The sequence below is a fragment of the Artemia sp. Qi Xiang Cuo genome, chromosome 15, assembly GCF_049724085.1.
Source record: "Artemia sp. Qi Xiang Cuo chromosome 15, ASM4972408v1, whole genome shotgun sequence".
In the NCBI taxonomy this organism is placed as follows: domain Eukaryota; kingdom Metazoa; phylum Arthropoda; class Branchiopoda; order Anostraca; family Artemiidae; genus Artemia; species Artemia sp. Qi Xiang Cuo.
This window is the reverse complement of record NC_142808.1, coordinates 52,517,418-52,538,040: the sequence shown is the minus strand read 5'-3', so window position 1 is coordinate 52,538,040 and position 20,623 is coordinate 52,517,418. Positions and strand designations below refer to the sequence as shown.

The following is a 20,623-nucleotide window of genomic DNA, read 5'->3' as shown; positions in this document are numbered from 1 at the left end:
AGTGTTAAGAGTTTCAGTTTTGCTAGATTTGCAGGGTAAGAAAGTTCATGCATGCTGGACTTCACTTTGTTGGTATGTCTCTGCACATTTTTCTACACTTCGTCTTTTTTAAAATCAGTAGAGGCTAGACAGTCCGACTTCAAGCTTACGGCACACAAATCCCTTATACAGAATACTGATGACTTCAGGGACCAAGTAGGAACAGTATACTCAATGGTTCACCTTTCACAACCACCAGACTTATTTGCATTTTTGCTGAATTTTAATTCATTATCAATAGTGATTCCAATATCTTCCTCAGTATTTACTGAGTAAAGTATGAGAATTAAGAAAAAACAGAGTAACACTGGTTCATTTTACCAGAGTGGATAACATGGCACGTGACAGCAAGAAAATTAAGAAGCAAATCCACACCCATTTATCAGGCTATTTAAAATTATTCTGCTTAAGAGTATTATCTTCACAGGATAAGACTATTCCAATGTAATGCATGTCGTCATCATAGATCATCAGTTTACTGCTAATAGTGGAATGAACATGATTGATGAAGATATTAAAAAGTGTAGGACCCAAAGCGCTTCACTGAGAAACTCCACTCAAAGCATGCTTAGACAAAGAAAGAATACAGCTGCCAGAGTCATCAAATAACTGAACTCATTGAGAATGCATATAAGGTAAATCAAGGATTCAGAGCAGGGACTTCTCTTTAAGCCTGACAACACATAATTTGATAGCCTTTCACAGGTGACAAACTTTGTCAATAGTTTTAGAAAAATTAAACAGAATCATGTCAGTAGACACCCTTTATCAAGTAACTTGGTGCTATGGCGATGATTCTAGGAGAGTGACATCAGCAGATCTTACAGAACGAGAGCCATGGTGTGAGCTATGTAAGATATCATTTTCTGCCAGATCTCTAATACCTACAGAGCTAATTATTCTTTCATGTTTCTCAGCAATTGATAGTGTCATTCTAACAGGTCAGAAATTTTCAACAATGTTATTTCTATCTTTCTTGAATATTGTAATTATATGTGACGTTTTCCGATACAGAGGTAGTTTTGAAACTTTTAAATATAATCTGAACAGTAATAAAAGAGGTTGACACAAGACTGTTCAACAATATAAGGAGGACTACTGTCCTGACCAGCAGATTGGTTTAGTTTGAGGGATTTAATTTCCTTTAGAAATAATTTAAAATTAATCAGAATTAGTTCCATTTTATGTGATACATAATATTATGACTAGCGCTTAAACTTGGCACCTATTTTACCACCCCCCCCCCCGCGGACACTACCCCCCATGGAAAATATTCACTCCAGACTTGGAGGGGTTATATAAGCATGATTTTACCTCACAGAACATAAGGATTTTGAAATGTGAGACGTTTTTTTGAATTTTTTTTTTCTGGATGGGGAAGGACTTTTGGTATTTATGAATTATGCCTCCCTCACTCAAGTTTATGATGTGTAAAACTTAAAAACAAATTGGCTTCTTTGTTAGCTGCTCTCATCTTAGCATGAGACAAGACAAAGACAACTGACTGAATAGATGGGAAATATATAATTTGGGCTACATATTTGCACATGAGGGGGTGGAGGTAAAGTATTTGGACAGTTTGCAGTTAGAAAACAGTTCCTTCTAGGTATTGCCACTAAAAAAATTACAGAAGAATAGGGAGGTATCTGGAAATTTGTTAAAAAAAGAAGTAATTTTCCAAGTTTTAAGTGTTTTTTTTTAATTACAAATTTTTTAAGTATTAAGTACTATAATTAGGTTAATATTGTTTTTTTTGTATGTTTTTTGTTATTTTTAATGACAAATTTTTTTTTTTTTTTCGACTTTATTTTATGATATTTTTATTTTTTCACGACAATATATTGGGATTTAAAATAAACTTCTCTATTGGTCTATTTAATATGCAGGATAATTGTACCAAACACATTGTGCATGTAGACCCACTATACTTACCCCCCCCTAATTTGCAAATATATAACCCAAAGTTATTTATAAAGTAACAAAAAAAACTGGTGTGTTCTTAAATTTTACAAAGCATAAACTTGAGTGATTGGTACATAAAAAACAATTACAAAAATTTGGCCCCCCTACAGAAATAAAAAAAAAACTCAACTAAAATTATCACTTGGTTACCGATGTATTGAACACAGGAGGGTATGTTCCGTGGGAGGGGGGGGGGGTAATCTCACGATAGAGGGCACGTCCTCCGTGACTTGGAGGCAGATAACAATGACACTTTGTGTTTGTAGATTTATGATTAGGATCCGCAAATGTTTGTAGATATTGCAGCATATCAGGGTCTATGTGTGTGCTGCAGCATTTTGAGAGGCATAAAGTCAAAAAATTTTAGCAAGATCACTAAGATACCAATCCAATTGTTCATCAAACTGTCTCTTCAGCTGCTTGATATGGTTAGTTGTCTGGCTACAAAAAGTTTTGGAAAGTTGATAATTGAATGAAGTTGTCTTTTTCCTGAAAGGATTCCTTGGGCAATATTTTCTATTAATTAGTTTACATGTTTCAGCAGTTAAAAAAGGAAGACTTTTGGCCTATTTAGCCCAAAAATTACTGATGCACAACTTTGCATCATGCAAAATTATAGTTTTCACATTGGACCACGTTTAATCAATATCATTGGTTATAAGCTCTTCCCAGCTGATACTGGCAAGTCTTGTGGAGACTAGTTTGTAATTGACATAATATTGTTGCATGGAAGAGGGTCGTTTAGTAGGCAAACATAACTGAAATAATTCCAACATGGTTGCTATTACCAATGGGTGTGGTTATTACATTCTTAATAAAAAGGTTAGGATTACTGAGAATAACCAGATCAAGAGTCTTGAAAACTTAACCTTCCCTAAAACAAGCTGGTTGTTCCTATTCAGAGTTACTTAGACTAGTAATTGCTTTTCTCAGAAATTAAATTTTAAACCCATTATCTATCTCAAAGATGATATCTTTTTCTTGTTTTTTTTCTTGTCTAAATGGAAGAATTTAAAACCACATATTTTTATGACATTATGCATCAATAATTGTTGGTAAAACTTTGCAACTGATGCCCACTTTACATGACCCTGCCCCCCTCCTTCTTGTGCCTATATATAGACTGAATAAAATATTTTCCATGTATTTCTCAATTTTTTCAGAGCTGATTAAATGAACAGTAAAACTAGTTTAAAAAGGGAATTATGCTAGAATGGGTATGTAAGTTGTATCTAATATAAGGAAAAATCATGCCATATTTCAGGGTCTTTAAAAGGCTTGAGTTTGAATATCCCAGTAAAGCTATTATTTTATTAGGAAAGAGTATAAAAAGTATGACATGGATTAGTATTATCACCTCACTTTGCAGGTCAGTAATATAAACTGCCCCTGAATTTACCAAAAAGCATAAAGGACTGAGGTTGAAACCACTTAGGCACCTTAAAGCTAGAGTGTCTTCAAATTTGTCGAGAAAATGAATTTTAAAGACCTCCTTAAATTCAGCATAAAATTTGGTAATTGTTTGAATTAATAAAATATTTAGTTAGGTAAGAAATAAACTTGTCTCTGGAAGCAAAATTTTATATTGAATCCACATTTGACTCTTTTTTTGTCACAAATTAAATTTTAAGCTTTTCATTGACCCTTAAAGACAATACCCTATTCTCTTATCTTAGATATGGCTTATATATACCTGTGTTAATGTCAATGGTGTTAAAAGTAGTTTAAAGCTAAATTGGATCAATAATGACATGATTGAGAATCAATAAATGCATAGGGAATATATAATATGGGCTATTGTTTCCGGTATTTAAATGATTTACAATGGAAACAAATGTCATATTTGGATTCAGGATGAAATTTTGATTCTTTAGACAAGTTTGATTCTTAAATAATGAATTTTCTTTTAATATAAATGTTCTGATCCGGAAGGTTTGTCTGTCTCAATTGTCTATCAATCTAGGATTTGTAAGTCTTAAAATTTCTTTAAAAAATACTGAAATTCATTTTATCAACATTTTATCTAGAACTTTTAAATCAAATGCATAATTGAACTGAGGAAATATCTTACTTCATATTTGATTCCATTCTTCCCGATAGACTTGCAATGATCTTTATGGTAAACTAAATCCAAATAATCAATAAAAACAGGTAAAGGACAAAACTATGCTCAACACCTGATTCCACACTGAGCCAACTTCTAGACTGACTTCTTACCTTAGTCTCAGCAATTTTATTCTTGCAAATAAAAATAGCCACTTTAAGGCACTATTCTCTTTTTTTTAATTGAAAATTGGCTTAGCCCTGGCCAATATTTTTTTTTCTCCCATTTTGTTGATCTTAAATATTCACTACTCAATAATCTGAAGTAGCCTGCTAACATATTCTATTGCTTATGGCACCCAAATAGATGCTAACAGCATAGGAGATGAAGTCTTCTCATGGAATAAAATAATAAACAAGTTTTACCAACTAAAAGCCTAGACCAATTTTAAAACTTAGAAGGGTCAAAAATTATTCCATCTATAATAAGAGGGGGGGCTGAAATGATCTGGTATATGACATGGAACGTTGTTTACTGGTTTTGGTACATTTGGTCTTGTTTAGGCCACAATACTTTAATTGATTTAAAAAATAGGAAAGTTTTATCTTGGAATGTTAGGCTAATTAAAAATGACTATTGTGAACGATTTTGACTGAAAAATTTAGCCATTTTGGACTGGACTTATTAGGAGTTTCAAAAACTTATCCAAGGCTTAAGAAAGATGAAATTAGTTTATATAGAATCTTTTTATTAAAGCAGGAAGAATAAGGTGGATATGCAGGGAGTAAAACTCCAGATGAATAAAGAAGCTGCTAAGTATTTTTAAGACTTGAAAGGTATTAATTATAGAATTCTAGGTGCTCATTTTATGACAAAAAGTGTTAGGTATCAGTCATAGTAGTATATCCTCCTGTAGGAACAACTGATGGAGATAGTAGCAACTCAGATAAATTCCAGGCCCACTTACAGATACAGGAACAAATATACAGGGTAGAAATATGGCATTTCATTTGGAAATTTTACTCCCAGGTTGGTAGAATTAGCACTAAGTGGTATCCTTGCAAAGGTAAATTTGGAAGGGGGAAGATATACAAATTATGATTACAGACAGTTGCAATTTTTCAAGTATAACAATCTAATAATAATAATAATATAATGGAAAAACAAGCTTGTGCCTCTATCTACAAAAAATTAAATAAGCAAATGCTTTATCACTATAATGATTGTCAATCTTTTTCTTTAAAGCATTCACTGAATCTGAGTTGACAGTGTCTATTGGTAGTGTGTTCCTCTCAGAGACAATGCAGCTGCTGAATAGCCATCTACCAACGTCTCGTCTGATACGTTCATTAATTTGCTTAAACTCGAAACCTCTCAGATCATTATTCTTGGATGTTATTACCTCTTCTGGAGGGATTTTATCATAGTATACGTTACATATTGTGTATACTTCACTAAGATCTCTTAAAAAGTAGTATGAGAGGCTTGGGAGCAACAGTTTTTTCAAATAGTCTTGGTATGACAAGTCTCTAAGTAATGGAACGAATTAAGTAGCCCTCCTTTGGATTTTTCTATTGCATTGCTGTCTTTTTGAAAAAACTGTCTGGTTGTTGTAAGAACATATTTGATCATTAGTCTCACTAACAATTTGAAGAGTATAGAAAACAGTGTTGAGTCAGTAAGAGAGAAATTTCTTTGAATAAGTCCAAAGACTTGCGGTGGCTTAGAGATGATTGATTTGTAGTGCTTGGTGAAAGTCATATCATTGTCTATTGTCACTCGCAAATCTAGCGCTTCTTCTTGTATAGGTATCTGTTGCCCTTCAAAGCAGAAGTGCTGAGAAATATGTTTTGGGCCTAGCTAAATGTGACTACTTTTTTCCGTATTCACATCCATGTTCCTTTTTTTTATTCATTGCGCTATTTTGTTTAAGTGTTGCTGTAGTATTTCTGCATCTTCAAAACTTATTATTGTGTGAAAGATTTTCGTGTCATCTATATAAAGCAGTATCTCTGAATATATATTATTTGGTAAATCATTTATGTAAATATTGAATAGTGAAGGCTTGAGAACACTACTTTAAACATCTTCACTTGTGACTTATGTCTCGTTGCTGCTAAGGTATCCCTTCAGTCTCGCTTGTGTAGATCATCCCCTCTGGAAGTTGAGAACCCACTTTAGATTAGAATCACGAACTCCAATAGACTGCATTTTTTAAAGAAGTTGACTTTGTAAGACTTTATCAAAGGTTTTTCTGAGATCTAAATATTAAATATCTACGTGTATCCCATTATCCATATTTTTCTCCAGGCGTTTGTAGCAACAAGTAGCTGGCTTTCTCCTGATCTTTTCTTAAGAAATCCAAACTCTGTAGGTGAAATGAAGCTTCTTTTAAGTAGGTTATGTAGTATATTATCGTGGAGTAAAGATTCTAGTGTTGCGCATTTGATACAGGTTACGCTGATAGGTATGCAAATATTTTGATCGGATTTGCTTTCTTTTTTGAAAAGGAGTATCACTGCTGCTTGCTTCCATGTATCAGGCAGATTTCCTGTTTGCAGCAACTTGACAAAAATTTGCTGCAATGGCGTTGCAATTTTTTTTATCATCTCTTTCAGCACGGAACTCTAGGATATAGGCAATCTGGACCTTCTGATTTGTGAGGATTTAGATTGTTTTTTTTTTTGTATACCATTTGTTTTGTCAGTCCTTTGTCTTCAAACTTACCTACAACTAGTGGTTGACATTACTCTTAACTTTCCATCTTTGTCCGTCTCTGTTGTGAAAACTGTGGAAAACTGCCGATTTAGTAGGTTGGCTTTAGTTCGTGGGTCACTGATTATTAAAATTGTTTCTGCGTTTCTAAGATCGGGACAAACTGGCTATTCTTTTCTTCCTATATAGTATTGTTATCCAATATAACCCTAAGAAATATAGTATTGGTCGTAGAATTAATGATGACTTAAATTTTTACCGAATTAGATCTTGCGCAAATGCTCTATTTCTTGAAATAAAAACAGGAGGACGTTAGAACATAAATAGTGAAAGAAAAAGTAGTCCGGGAACAAAAAGAAAAAAACAAATAGAAAACAGTTGATGGACATGAGTGCAAAGAGACAATCCTAGAGGCAGCAACATTTACTTACAATAAATATAATGCAAGCAACGACTCATTAACTGATGAGAGAATCAAGAAATATTAAACATTAAATCATAATATCGAAAAAAAATGCAACTTTGTTGGTAAGGGGAGAAGGTGGACTAGCCCATAAAACGAAATAAGGAACTAAGATATGTTGTTTAAAATATGAAATACATGATATTCAAGTTCAGAATTCTATCATCTGTTAAAATGTGATTACTTAGAGCTTTTTCCCCTAAATTTTTTCAATAGAGATGAAAAAGTAGCCCGTTAAAGAACAAGTTGAGCTATATAGTCAATAGCACAAAAAATATTGATGAGTTTTTAAAATAATACAACATAGATGATCACGGAATCAGGAAATTTGCCAAAATGGTAATTGACTCAAGTAGTGATCAAACTTGTGTACAAACTGACCAAATTAATAAGACCTGAATAATCAGTAGGGATTTAGTTACAATAGTATGTTATTGTGGAGATACACACAGACGCCCTTCAGTATGGGTTAGAATGGAAATTACAAAGAAAAGATGGTCCAGCCCAGAGCGAAATGATAAGAGTAATCTTAGTACTTACTCTGGAAATCAATTCATTTTGCTTTTTTTCTTCTAGGATGCTTTATTCGTCATATGATGTTAGTCCAGGAAAGTTTTCCCTTCATTTGATTTCTTGTTAATTAATTGCCTTTTCTGCGCTACTCATCACAAAGTCCATCAAAATGATCAAATTCAAAGGTGATGGATCAGAGCTCTACTTTACTTCTTATTGAATTTAAAATCAGCTGCTAACCTCATTTCTTACCTCAGCTGCAGCTCTGTTATTCTTGTACATAGCAATAATGACTTTAATGTGTGTGAGTTGTCTACCGTATAAGGTTCAGGCCTTTGACACAGCTGTTCTATCAACAGAATCGAACGTTTGCTCTTAATCATCAACACAGAGGAGAAAAGTTGTTTGATAAAACAGGTACTTCTCAGTTATTAACCTAAGAGTGAAAATTTTGATGACACACACATTCTATCCTTTCTAAAACCATACGTTTCTTCTTTAATGACTATGCTTACAGCATCTCTAAGTCTCAAAATATTAACATTACTTAGTAATTTACTATTTGCAGAGACCAGGCCACTGCCTCAATAATTATCACACTCAATATTATCACCTTGCTTATGCAGCGGTTTAATTAGGGTTCTCATAAAATTGCTAGCTACTTCTTCTTTTTTCCAAAATCACTTTCATAATCTTCAGTAATTTTTTTTCCAACTTCAGAGCCACTGTATTTGAAACTCATTTACCGAGTCCTCAGTACTCGGGGCCTAGGTATTTTTCAATCCTTCACACCAAAAAATCGTCCATCACATGAAAAGTATCACCAACTTTTTTATTTTTCTCTTTATCTTTTCCTGCTAATCTACCTCGGTTTAGAAATTTATTAAAATATTCTACCCATCGCTGCTTAATGTTATATCAATACCTTCATCTTTTTTCGTTCTCACTTCTTGTGGCACCGTTCCTATTTTTAAATTGGATATGTCTAGAATGACTTCCCAATTTATTAACATGGCAATACAATAATTTGCTTTTATGCCATCTATCTGTAGCTTCCAGATTCTTGCCACTTTTATCCTTGGCCTCCATTTCATACCTTCTCAATTCATATTTTAATGATTTTCCTGCTTTTTTTACAGTCTTCTTATTTTTATATGATCTATGACTCACATAATTCTTTTACAAGCCTCTTCTCGTCTATTAAACACTAAGCTTTTTTACTAATATTCATAGTTGCGTTCCTGACTTTCTTCCCTAAGACACCATCAGCAACTTCACAAATTCTTTTCCTAAAGGTATTCCATCCATTTTTTTCATTGTCAAATTTCAAACTCTTCAATTTAGTATTCAACTGTTCCTGGAACGTTTTTCTCAAATTCTCTTCCTGAAGTACACCAGAATTATAATTTCCCGGTCGATAACTACTTGTCCAAAGTTTCAGCCTCAAATTTACTCGTGACACTACTAAATTGGGATTTTTACTTTTGACGTCAATAACAGCACTACTATTAACCCTACTATCTTGTATTGATCCTACCAGTCTTTAGTTTGCAATAAAATGATTAATAAAGTTTTATGTCTTGCCATCACATGAATACCATGTTAACTTATGGCTATGTTTATGACCAAACGCTGTATTGGTTGTTGCTAGATTGCTGTGCCTACAAAATTGCAGCAATATCTTATCATTGGTGTTTTGATATCCTGCACTAAATTTACCGATGCTTGGATAAGACTAATGCATAGTTTTATTAAATAGGGTTTGAAAATCTCCGAGTAAAGACACCATATTTTTATCTGGGACTCTGTCAATTTGCTCCTCTAAACTGTTAGTAAAATTCTTCCGAGTTACTAGTAGTTCTGTCAGTCCGTTATACAGGGGCATAGGCTATACAACTGATACAACGGAAAATGGTATTCTTAACTTTTTAGTAATGAAATGAACAATTATCATTCAACTATTAAAACCTTTCCTAGTCTAAACCACCCCTCTCTGAACGCAGCGAGTCCCCCTCACTGTGTTGGTATGATCATCTGCTTCGCCTACCCGCTTAAACACCTTCTCAAGTTATATTTGATTTCGATCCAACAGCGAATGGCTGTAAGCACCCCAGATGTAGACCACTAATGAGAAGGGTGGATATCATCCACGCTTAACTCACGGCGTGGGGCATTGGTCCCTGTGAAGCTTCTACTCTGACACAAAACAGGCCACTCTGGAGACGACTGACGGTGCTGACGTCTGGTTCCCTCTACGCTGTCGACGCTGCCGAGCAAGAGGTTTAAGTCAAGTCAGTCTAACCGAGACTTAGCAGCTTCCTTATTCATCATGCGACCTACTCCCTGTCTATGTATCCCATCCTTCCTGCCTGATTAAATAAATTGTATATCACTTACTTCCATGGTTCCTACCCCTAGGATATGAGTTTCTGAAACTCCTAACAAGTCCAGTTTTTATTTTCTGAATTCGTCTGTCAAAATGTCGTTACGATAGTTATTTATTAAGGATATAAAATTCCAAGTTCCAATTTTCATAATCTTTAAATCATTAAAGAAATTTAATGATTTAGAAATTCTTTTGGTCTCAGGAAAAGTATTGGTCTTAGATACTAGCGCAGGACCGGGACCAACACATCTCAAGTCTAAGCGATTAAGCTGGCTTAGAACCGGCCAGAAGAAGTCCCTGTGACCTCCAGTATGAATGGAGGCTGTGTGCAATCTTGGAGCCTTCTTGGTCACAACGCAGCTTTCAGCACTTGGTGCCCTTCTCTCAATAAGAGTCGAAATCCTTTACTGACATTCTCAAGCCTATACCTCAAACGTATAATTCTAAAGTTACTCTGTACTTTTACTCTAGAATTTAGTTGCAATAGGAATTGGAAAACGTATTTGTTTTTTAAGTGTTTTAATAAAGCAATTCAACCCAGCAACAAACATGTTGCTGGGCATACAGTTTGATCAGAAACACAGTTTTTAATCTTGGAACCTTCTTGTTTTAAAGTATTTGAAGACATAAAATTATCACATTCCTAATGCTCTTTACTGCTTATGGAGTTGAGCCTAAGCTGTCAATTGTATTAATATAAAAGTATTTTTGCACGTCTTGAAAGGTGTCATTACAGCCTGTGTCTCTCTAGGAACTTTTTCCTTCCACTCTGCTCTATAACACTAGTGAGTACCCCCATATACAATTGCTGTTACACGTTTCGTAAGGGAAATAAACTTTTTTTAGAGATTCTACACTGGAAATCCCTCAAATTCCAAACACGACTGAACTCATCACCATTCCTGATGCATCTACTGTAAAAATTGGTAAGATGTGCAACGAAGTTTTTTTTGCAGCATAATAAAAGGAAAGCTGATTTACATTAGCAAACAATTTTCTTTTTTTCTTCTTCTGCTTGTAAAGTTTACCTTAGTGAAAAGTAAATAAAAGAACATGCTACTGCATATATACTTGGGTCTAACTCCCAACAGCGGAGGAGAGAAAAGATGATCAATTGTGGCACAGAAAATAATAAAAACTTAATTTCTTAGTCGTATTTTTTAATTTTGGGGATAAAACCAATTCCTGGGCTGAAGAATTACTCCTTCCTGTATGCAGTCACAATAATATACAAATTAAGTTTACCTTGAAAGCGGAAGCTAGTATGAGACACAAGGAAATTTAGTTTACGTACCAGCGTAGTTATTTTTCACCGTCGTTAAGAAATTATAGACCAGTGGTGCGGCGTGTGGGTATTTCCAACTCCCCCCCCAAAAAAAATTTTTTAACAGCTTCGCGGATTTAAATCAACATAGTGTAAGAATTGAGTTATGTGTAAAATTTAAAGAAAGATATAAAATGACCCACCAATCAAAAAATACCTGTAAAATTTAAGTGTGATAATACGGATTTCTTCCTTGAGCAATTTGGGTACTTCTTATGTCTCTGTTATTTGAATGTCATGAATTAGTGCATTAATTAGGTTATTTTCTTACTTTGTTTAATTTGAGATTAAATGAAAAAAACCAATATTTTAATCAGTAAATGTTATCATGTTTTATGCAATCATAGGAAATCAATAAGTATCATAACACAATATTAAACTATAAGAATAAATCTTGTACACAAAAACCTCAAAAGGCACCAAATGAATTACGGAAAAAATACAGCAACTTGAATTTCAATAATAAAATCAACTCCAATGATGATCAATCATTATAAGATAAACACTCACAACAAGAAGAGAGCTTGAACCGGGGGGAAAAAGAGACGTTTTTATATACTTATTTGTCAAACCTACAACCTTGTGTATATACTGGTCCTGGTAAAAAAAAATATGTTCTATGAATTGAAAAAACTATTTTAAAACTTATATTAGAGGCAAGGTACAAATAAAATTTAAGTTTGAGAGGAGGTTTTTAGTCAAGTGCTCTATTTTAGATTGGGTAGGGGTGCACCGGACCTTTTATACCTAGTAAGGAGCCTCGCTACACCCGTTTACCCTCCCCCCTCCAGCTGAATTTTAGTTTCTTCCAAAATCATTTAACATCTCTTAGATAAAATTCACAATAAATACAAACACGACACTGAACAGTTTTTTCAGTACATTCTCTACCATGTAGTACTAATAAGTAAATATTGATTTATGTATATTTAATTGAATGCACAACATATAACTTATATTAGTTTTTACGTTTATTTTATAGTTTGTTGGGAAAACGTTGTGGGCCGCTCCTAGAGGGTTAAACACAGAAGAAAATGATTGTGATAAAATAATTCCCAGATTTTCTATAGGCGGAAAAAAAAGAAAAGAAAAAAAGAGTAGTCACTAAGGGCGCATTAAAAAGAAGAACCGTAAGTCTGGCTTGGCTATAAAAAGTTCCTTCAATGAATAAGTCAAATAAATGTCAAAGAATAAGTAGTGAATTGTACAAAAATTCTTTACAATGATTTTTCATATAATTACGTTGATCTTTTTTCTGGGGTTGTTTTTTCATGGTTTTTTAAGCACATGAATGAAATGAAAAGCACGTATGTCCTCATGTACTAAAGTAGTGATGGAAGGGGATGAATCAAGCACTTTATTTTCCAGTTATGACGAAGTATCGTTCTTGGAAGCTAAACTACATGCTATTGGATGACAATATAATGCTGTGGAGCATTACGTTTGTTTTTACAACTAAAAGAATTACTTTATCGGCATGATTTTATTATTAGTTATCTGAGCAGATTTAAATTGGATGACGTAAGAGATTTGAAATGAAATTATTTCCAGTCGGTAAAAAAAAAGAAAGTAATATCCCTCAATTCAGTCGGTGAAAATGACCATCCAGCGGATATAATACTTTGTCTTACTCCCCTCCTTCCAAAAAAGAAGCATTTCAAGTAGTTTTGCTTCTGCTCCTGACTAATGTATGATAAATATAAAAGTCGCAACATTTTTTTTTGTTATTTTGTAAGCTTGAATGTAAGCTTGAATGTGTGGTTCTATATTTGCTGGTTGTATTTTGTTTAGTAAAATGAAGATTGTTAACAAACTGAATGTGAGGAGCTCTTTGATATTCCAGCATATTCGTTGTCCCCTAAACATTAAAATGCTACTATGAATACTCTTTATTGCATGTCAGGATAATGTCAACTTGAAGCTGACAAAGCTTACTCTGTAACCCCATATCTTGTCAACGAATGTACATTTCTAACATTTTTTTTTTTTTTTTTAGCATAAAATACATCAAATAATATTTTGTTAATAAAAAGCAAGTGTAAGTAGATTTGAATCTGACAAAGGGATATTGAACCTGGCATCCAGGAATTTGGACACATATGTTTTGATGATGAAGGTACATCTCTAAAATTTGGTTTATTCAAAATAAAATAATTTTTTTTTTGAAAAAAACAAAAAAACTAGGACAAAAAACTATGACTTTATACTAAAAAGAATGCGTAATTAATATTTTGAAGTAGGTCAAATTTTTTTTATATTTATATGTATAACAAATTTTTTTCTCAATTTCAAATTAGAGGCATGTTATGATTCTTATTGAACGTCACTAAGAAATAAGACAGTCAAGTTTGAGTTTTGTATCTCTTTATGTTAATATTTGTGGTTTTTATAATAACTCAGATTATGAATAGAATTTTAAAAAAATCTTTTTTTTTTGGAAAAAAATTTTATAAAACAACTCGTGGGCCTCCCCTTTTTTCGGTACCATAGACTCCTGCTGCCTCCCCCCCCCCTTTCCCTTTACTTGTCATGTAGAATCTATTGCTAACAACTTTTGGAAACAATTTTCTATAAAAAAATTGGTTCCAGCTGGAAAAAATATGTTAAAAGAATTTGATTAAGCTTGGATAAATAACAGGCAAAATACACGTCGCCTGATTCAATTAGAGTTACAGATGCCACACAATACGTTTCAAGCCCTTCATTGATTTAAATCGTGAATTTTAAAGCCATCAAGACATGTCTAATTGAAGAAAAAACCAACACAGATAGTCAGAGTGATTGGGAGGCAAATCTAAAATAAGCCCTTTTTAGAATTGTATAAAAATGATGTCATTTCATTTGTTGATAGATAAGTCTGTATATCATCCAATCATATGTCATTCCTATGGCATAACTATGGTAAGATATTTATATGAATAATTTATACTACTGTACTAATTTTGTACTTACGCGTGACATTTACCTTTTGGAATTAAAAATAAAATTTAACAAAATAGAGAAAAAACATAAATATTCGACTATTTTTAATGTGATATTTTTTTTTCAAAGTTGTACCACCAAAACTTTAATTAGTTTATGAAAATCATCAATATATGAACGAAAAAAAAGTGATCTATTTTGATTACAATTTATTTTCATTAACAATTGGTAAGATTAAATGGAAATTATATGTATTAGATTAAAAGTAAATTTTTAGTTATAATCAATATATATACAACCATCGATCATTTTTAATATGAATCTGTAAAGTCAGAGTGTCGGCTATTTATTTGTTTCCCGAGTATTTGAGTATTTGATCCCCAAGAGTTTGAATTTCGACATTTCTTTTTATTTATATTTTGTTGCAGATGTTGAAGGTACATTAACAAGTGAAATCGAAACACCCAACTCAGATTGCTCTCCGGAACATCAACTACCTCTTTGAAATCTTTCCAGTTTTTCCGCATCCCCCTCTGGCTCCCAGGAAAGAGGTAGCAACGATGAAGGTACGTTTTGAACATATATTTTCACTTTATTTGGGAAAATTGGATATAACTTTGGCCCCTCCCCCAGGATTTAGAAAAAATTACGCCACCACTTTTACTGAAATAGGCCTAGCCTCTGCTAGAGGCTGTAAAAAAAAAAGAAAAAACGAATAGCCTCCAATGGCTCCAGAAATAACAGCTTTGCATTGCTAACTTAGCAAGGAAAATTCCAATTAAAACAAAATTTGCATATTAATTTTACTTTTATTTGGTTAAATGGCTTTCTCAAAAGTTGTTTAATTTTATTCACGAACGTTTTTATTAGAATAAATATATTTAACTTACGTAACGAGATTCTATATTCACATATTTTTAATACGTATATTAGGGGGCTCACCTCCTTGTCAATTCCTCGCTCAAAGTTTGAATTTTGTTTCAATTCTTTAAAAATGACCCCTTAGCACTAAAGATCTTTTTTTTTTCCTTAGCACTAAAAAATCATTGTGATAAAGAGCAAGGTATTGACTAGGGGGTGAACTCAATCATATGCGTAATAATTTCTGTTCGTTTTAAGTTTTGACGTTGCTCCTTGCTTTCAGTTGAAAAACTTGTTGTTTTTTTTCATTTAATTTCTGATCGTTTTTTAAATAATGATGGGAAATCCACCACCCCCTTCATAGTAATGTACCTCCCCCCATGAAAACTTCCTCCATGGAAAGATACTCCCGAGTAACCCCCGACCCCCCCCCCCCACTAACAGAAAAAATCCCCCCTGAAAACGTCTGTGTACTTCTCAATAACCAATACTATATGTAAACATTGGGTATAGTTCATAAGTATCAGCCCTCCTCCCGAGGATTTTAGGGGATTAAGTCATCCTAAAAGACATTGTTATTATATTTTTTCGAACCTGCTGAACAAAACGGCTATCTCAAAATTTTGATCAGGTGACTTAGGGAAAAAATGAGCGTGGGAGGGGGCCTAGTTGCCCTCCATTTTTTTGGTCACTTAAAAAGGACAATAGAACTTTTAATTTCCATTTGATTTAACCCTCTCACGATATTCTAGGACCACTGTGTCGATACGATCACCCCTGGGGGAAAAAAAAATAAACACACATCCGTGATCTTTCTTCATACAGAAAATACAAAATTCAACATTTTTGCAGGCAGGAGCTTGAAACTTCTACATTACAGTTCTCTGATAAGCTGAATCTGATGGCGGAATTTTCATTAGGTTTCTATAGCTTTTAGGGGGTGTTTCCCGGTTTTTTCGAAAATCAGGCAAATTTTCTAAGGCGCTTAAGTTTTGATGGGTGGAACTAAACTTGATGAAACTTGTATATTTAAAATCAGCATTAACATCTAATTTTTTTGATGTATCGATTGGTATCAAAATTCTGTTTTTTAGACTTACGGTTACTATTGAGCCGGGTCGCTCCTTACTTACAGTTCGTTACCACTAACTGTTTGATCTATCTGCCATTGGATTACAATGTAATGCTGTTTAGCTTTGCGTTTGTTTTTACAACGTAATGGTTTACTTTATTGCAATGATTTTATTATTAGTTATTGGGGCAGATTGAAATTAGATGTTGTAAAAGAATGGAAAGGAAGTTAGTTCCAGTCGGTAAAAAAAAGAAGCAATGTCACTTAGTTCAGTTGGTGAAAATGACCATCCAGCGGATAGATTACTTTGTTTTACTCCCCTCCCTCCCAAAAAAAGCATTTCAGCAAGAATTGTCTCTGCTCCGGACTAATATATGATAAAAAGAAAAGTAGCCACATTTGGTTTTGTAAGTTTTACTGTTGACTGTGTATTATTTTTTATTTGTATTTTTTATTACTTTTTATATTATTTTTTGTATTACTTTTCATTTGTATTTTGTTCTAGAAGATGAAAACGCTTCACCAAATGAATGTAAGGAGCTATTTGATATTCCAGCATATTCGTTGTCCCCTAAACATGAAGATGCTCCTCTGAAATCTCTTCCTGGCATTTCAGGATCATGTAAACTTGAAGCTTACACCCAGGAATCGGGAGCCCCATGTCTGGACAATGAAAGTACATTTCCAACTTTTTTTTTTTAGCATCCAACGCATCAAATAATTTTTCGTTGAGAAAAAGCAAAGGCAAGTAGACTAGAAACTGACCATGTAAAATTGACACTGGCATCCAGGAATTTTGACACATATGTTTTGATTATGAAGGTACATATCTAACATTCGGTTTATGCAAAATCAAATAAAGTTTTGTTTGAAAAAAACAATAGGAGTTTAGATTAAACAAAAATATATAACTCATGTTCGGAAGTAGGTCAAATTTTTTTATGTTGATCTGTAGAAGAACTTTTTTCTCAATTAAATGTCACTAATAAAGAAGAAAGTGAAGTTTGATTCTGGTATTGCATTCTATTAAGATTAGGGGGGCTTCTACTACCTCAGGTTTTATTAAAGGTGAAAGAAAGGTACATAAGTCCGTTGAAGAACATAACTTCTCATCCCAGGAGAAGATAGTCGTCTAAGAACCGATTGTTGATTAATAATTTTGATGATCAATCTGAACTAATTTTGTAACCCCTCAACAATTAAGATGATCACGCTCAAACGATATATTCTCGCTTCCACGTTCTTTAATTTAGTAAATATGAAACTTATTTTTCTCCTTCAAACGTGTCGGAAGTATATATACCATCTAGCAAAGGATGCCAATCAGCAAGTTGTTACTTATGCTACCATCCCCAGTCTTAAAAGTTGAGCCAGTTTTTTTTTCTAAGCTGTGCCACAAAAATTTTAAATAGTGTTTGACATTAATGAATTTGTGAACGAAAAAAAGTGATCTCTTATACTTCGACCTGCTCATCAAGAACTATTGATCAGCTTAAAAGGAACTTATCTGTATTAGGTTAAAAGTAAATTTTAGATTTAACAATATTTATACAACCATCGATTTATTTCATTATGAATCTATAAACTCAGAGTGTCGGCTATTTATCTGTTCATTAGTTAAAGTGTATATGAACTTGAATATATTCCGAGTATTTGTTTTTTTTTCATTACAAGAATTTGAATTTTGACATTTTTTTTTATTTATATCTTGTTGTAGATGTTGTAGATAAATTAACAAGTGAAATCGAACCACCTGATTCAGATTACTCTCCGGAACATCAACTACCTCATGGAAATCTTTCCAGTTTTTCCGCCTCCCCCTCTGGTTTCCAGGAAAGAGGTATCAACGACGAAGGTATGTTTTGAACATGCATTGTTAATTAGTCTAACAATTTTTTGTATAAACTAATTCCCAAGCCTTGAAAAAAGCAAAATAAAAAAAGAAACCAAAATTTCAATAATTTTACTATTTAAATTTTTAATATTTAATCTCTAACTCCATTGTGATTTTAAGTTAAGTCAAGGTCTTTTTTGCAGCGCTAGAGCTAATTAGTTTAACAATTTTGTATCCCTATAATCTCATTATGACATTTAGTTAGATCAAGACCTTTTTTTTTATAAGGTTAAAAAATGGTTAATGGAGTTCTATTCATTAGTTCAACTACTTGTATAGATAACTAAACCTTATATTCTATTTTACCTCTTATTTCAAAGGTATAAAGAGTTAGAGACCTATTCACAAAATATGACCCCACCTATTCGAATAACATTCTTGTGCAAGGTCCCTTTAAAAAACCAAACTGCACAGGGTTCATCAGTAAAAGATTTTTTTAAAAGCAGTAATCAAAATAGCAATTAAACAGCAAAGTTCACAAACTAGAGAAAAAACAGCAGACGTAGCAAAGTTTTTATGTATAGACAAGGAACAAGTACATCTTGGGGTAGTGTTTGAGGACTGTATGAGGGTATACAATTAAAATATTAGATTCTTAAAAGTATTAAAAGACAAAAAAATAATATATGTGAAGAAAAAAAATTCAATTTAATTTACTCTAAATTATACTTAATTAATCTTTTATGTTTAAGAAGAAATAAGTTACATTCTCATTCAGGTATAGATTTATTGCCCATCCAATACACTCTTATTAAAAATACCTTTAAATAGTAGGTATTTTAAAAGGTTTTTTTTTAATTAAAAATTTGAAAATTGTTGGTTTTGTTTCTTTTGAATGTAATGTTTTATGGACCATAATGTTAATGGAAAATTTCTGCTTTAAAAAAAAACAAAAAAAAAAAACAGTTAAAATCTGTTTCAGCACCACTCGGTTGTGATTTTTTTGATATTTGAATTCTATGAAATAACACTAGTAAGAACTATCTTTGTTTCCTTTTAGTTTAGAATCCCATATATCTGCATTTTATCTGATAGCTTAAAATTTAACAAATAGGGCAAACAATCTACACCCTAATCATGTAATACTTTTGAAAAGCTCACTTTTTATTTATAATTGTTATGCTACCTTTAATTTTTTTCTCTTTAGAGATTACGAGTTCTACTGTGGGCACTTTTGATGGTCCAATTCAATCAGAAATCTCAGGTCCAAAACTAATCGTTGTCGTGGAAAGGCTGAAAGATGAGGTTATACAAGAATTAACTGCTGGCATCTGGCGCTGCGACTCCTGTGGTAAAACGGAGAAATCATTTTTGATATTAGATCTTCATTTTGACACTGGGTGTGAAAAACTTTCCCCTATAGAGTGTAATGTCTGCCCTGCAGTAGTTCATGAGTACAGAGACTATGTTGCTCATTTTTTGGAACACAAAATGGGAGAAACAAGAAAATGCCCCATTTGTTTATGTGAATATATTGGTGACATGAAACAACACCTGATTATAAAAGGTCACATTTCCCCAAACTTGTCTGAATTAGACCTACAGGGGAATGCATCGCTAGGGGCTTCTCAGAATCTGTTTTCAAGCGCCTGCTCAAGTTCAATCGAATCGTATTCTGAAGCAAAAGGCTTAGATAAACAGAAAACGTATCTGAATAGCCACTTCTACGGTAAAAAACATAGAAAATTAGAAAAATTTCCAAGAATACATGCAGGAAAAAAATTATATAAGTGCGACGTCTGTAACAAATGCTTTTCTTCACCAAGTAAATTAAATCTGCACCAGAGAGTGCATACAGGTGAAAAACCGTTTAAATGTGATGCGTGTAATAAATGCTTTTCTTCATCTGGCAATTTGATTCAACACCAGAGTACGCACACAGGTGAAAAACACTTTCAATGTGATGTATGTAAAAAATATTTTTCTCAGTTTTCCCATTTAAATACGCACCAGAGAGTGCATACAGGTGAAAAACCGTTTAAATGTAATGTATGTAATAAATGCTTTGCTTCATCTGGCAATTTGATTAAACACCAGAGTACGCACACAGGTGAAAAACACTTTCAATGTGATGTATGTAACAAATATTTTTCTCAGTTTTCCCATTTAAATAGGCACCAGACAGTGCATACAGGTGAAAAACCGTTTAAATGTAATGTATGTAATAAATGCTTTTCTGATTCTGGCAGTTTCATTAGACACCAGAGAGTGCATACCGGTAAAAACCGTTTAAATGTAATGTATGTAATAAATGCTTTTCTGAATCTGGCAGTTTGATTAAACACCAGAGAGTGCATACCGGTTAAAAACCGTTTAAATGTTATGTATGTAATAAATGCTTTTCTGAATCTGGCAGTTTGATTAAACACCAAAGAGTGCATAGAGGTGAAAAACCATTTCAGTGCGACGCATGTAAAAAATTCTTCTC

General features: G+C 33.0%; 1 protein-coding gene across 1 annotated transcript; it reads left to right on the top strand.

The window, feature by feature from the left end:
• Positions 1-787: 787 nt before the first annotated feature.
• On the top strand, positions 788-20,597 carry LOC148943843 (uncharacterized). The gene is made up of 4 exons (XM_089101257.1): positions 788-980; positions 16,807-16,977; positions 18,019-18,156; positions 19,343-20,597. The coding sequence occupies exons 1-4, from the start codon at positions 788-790 to the stop codon at positions 20,470-20,472; spliced, it is 1,632 nt and encodes a 543-aa protein (XP_088957383.1). The 3' UTR covers positions 20,473-20,597.
• The last annotated feature ends 26 nt before the right edge of the window (positions 20,598-20,623 follow it).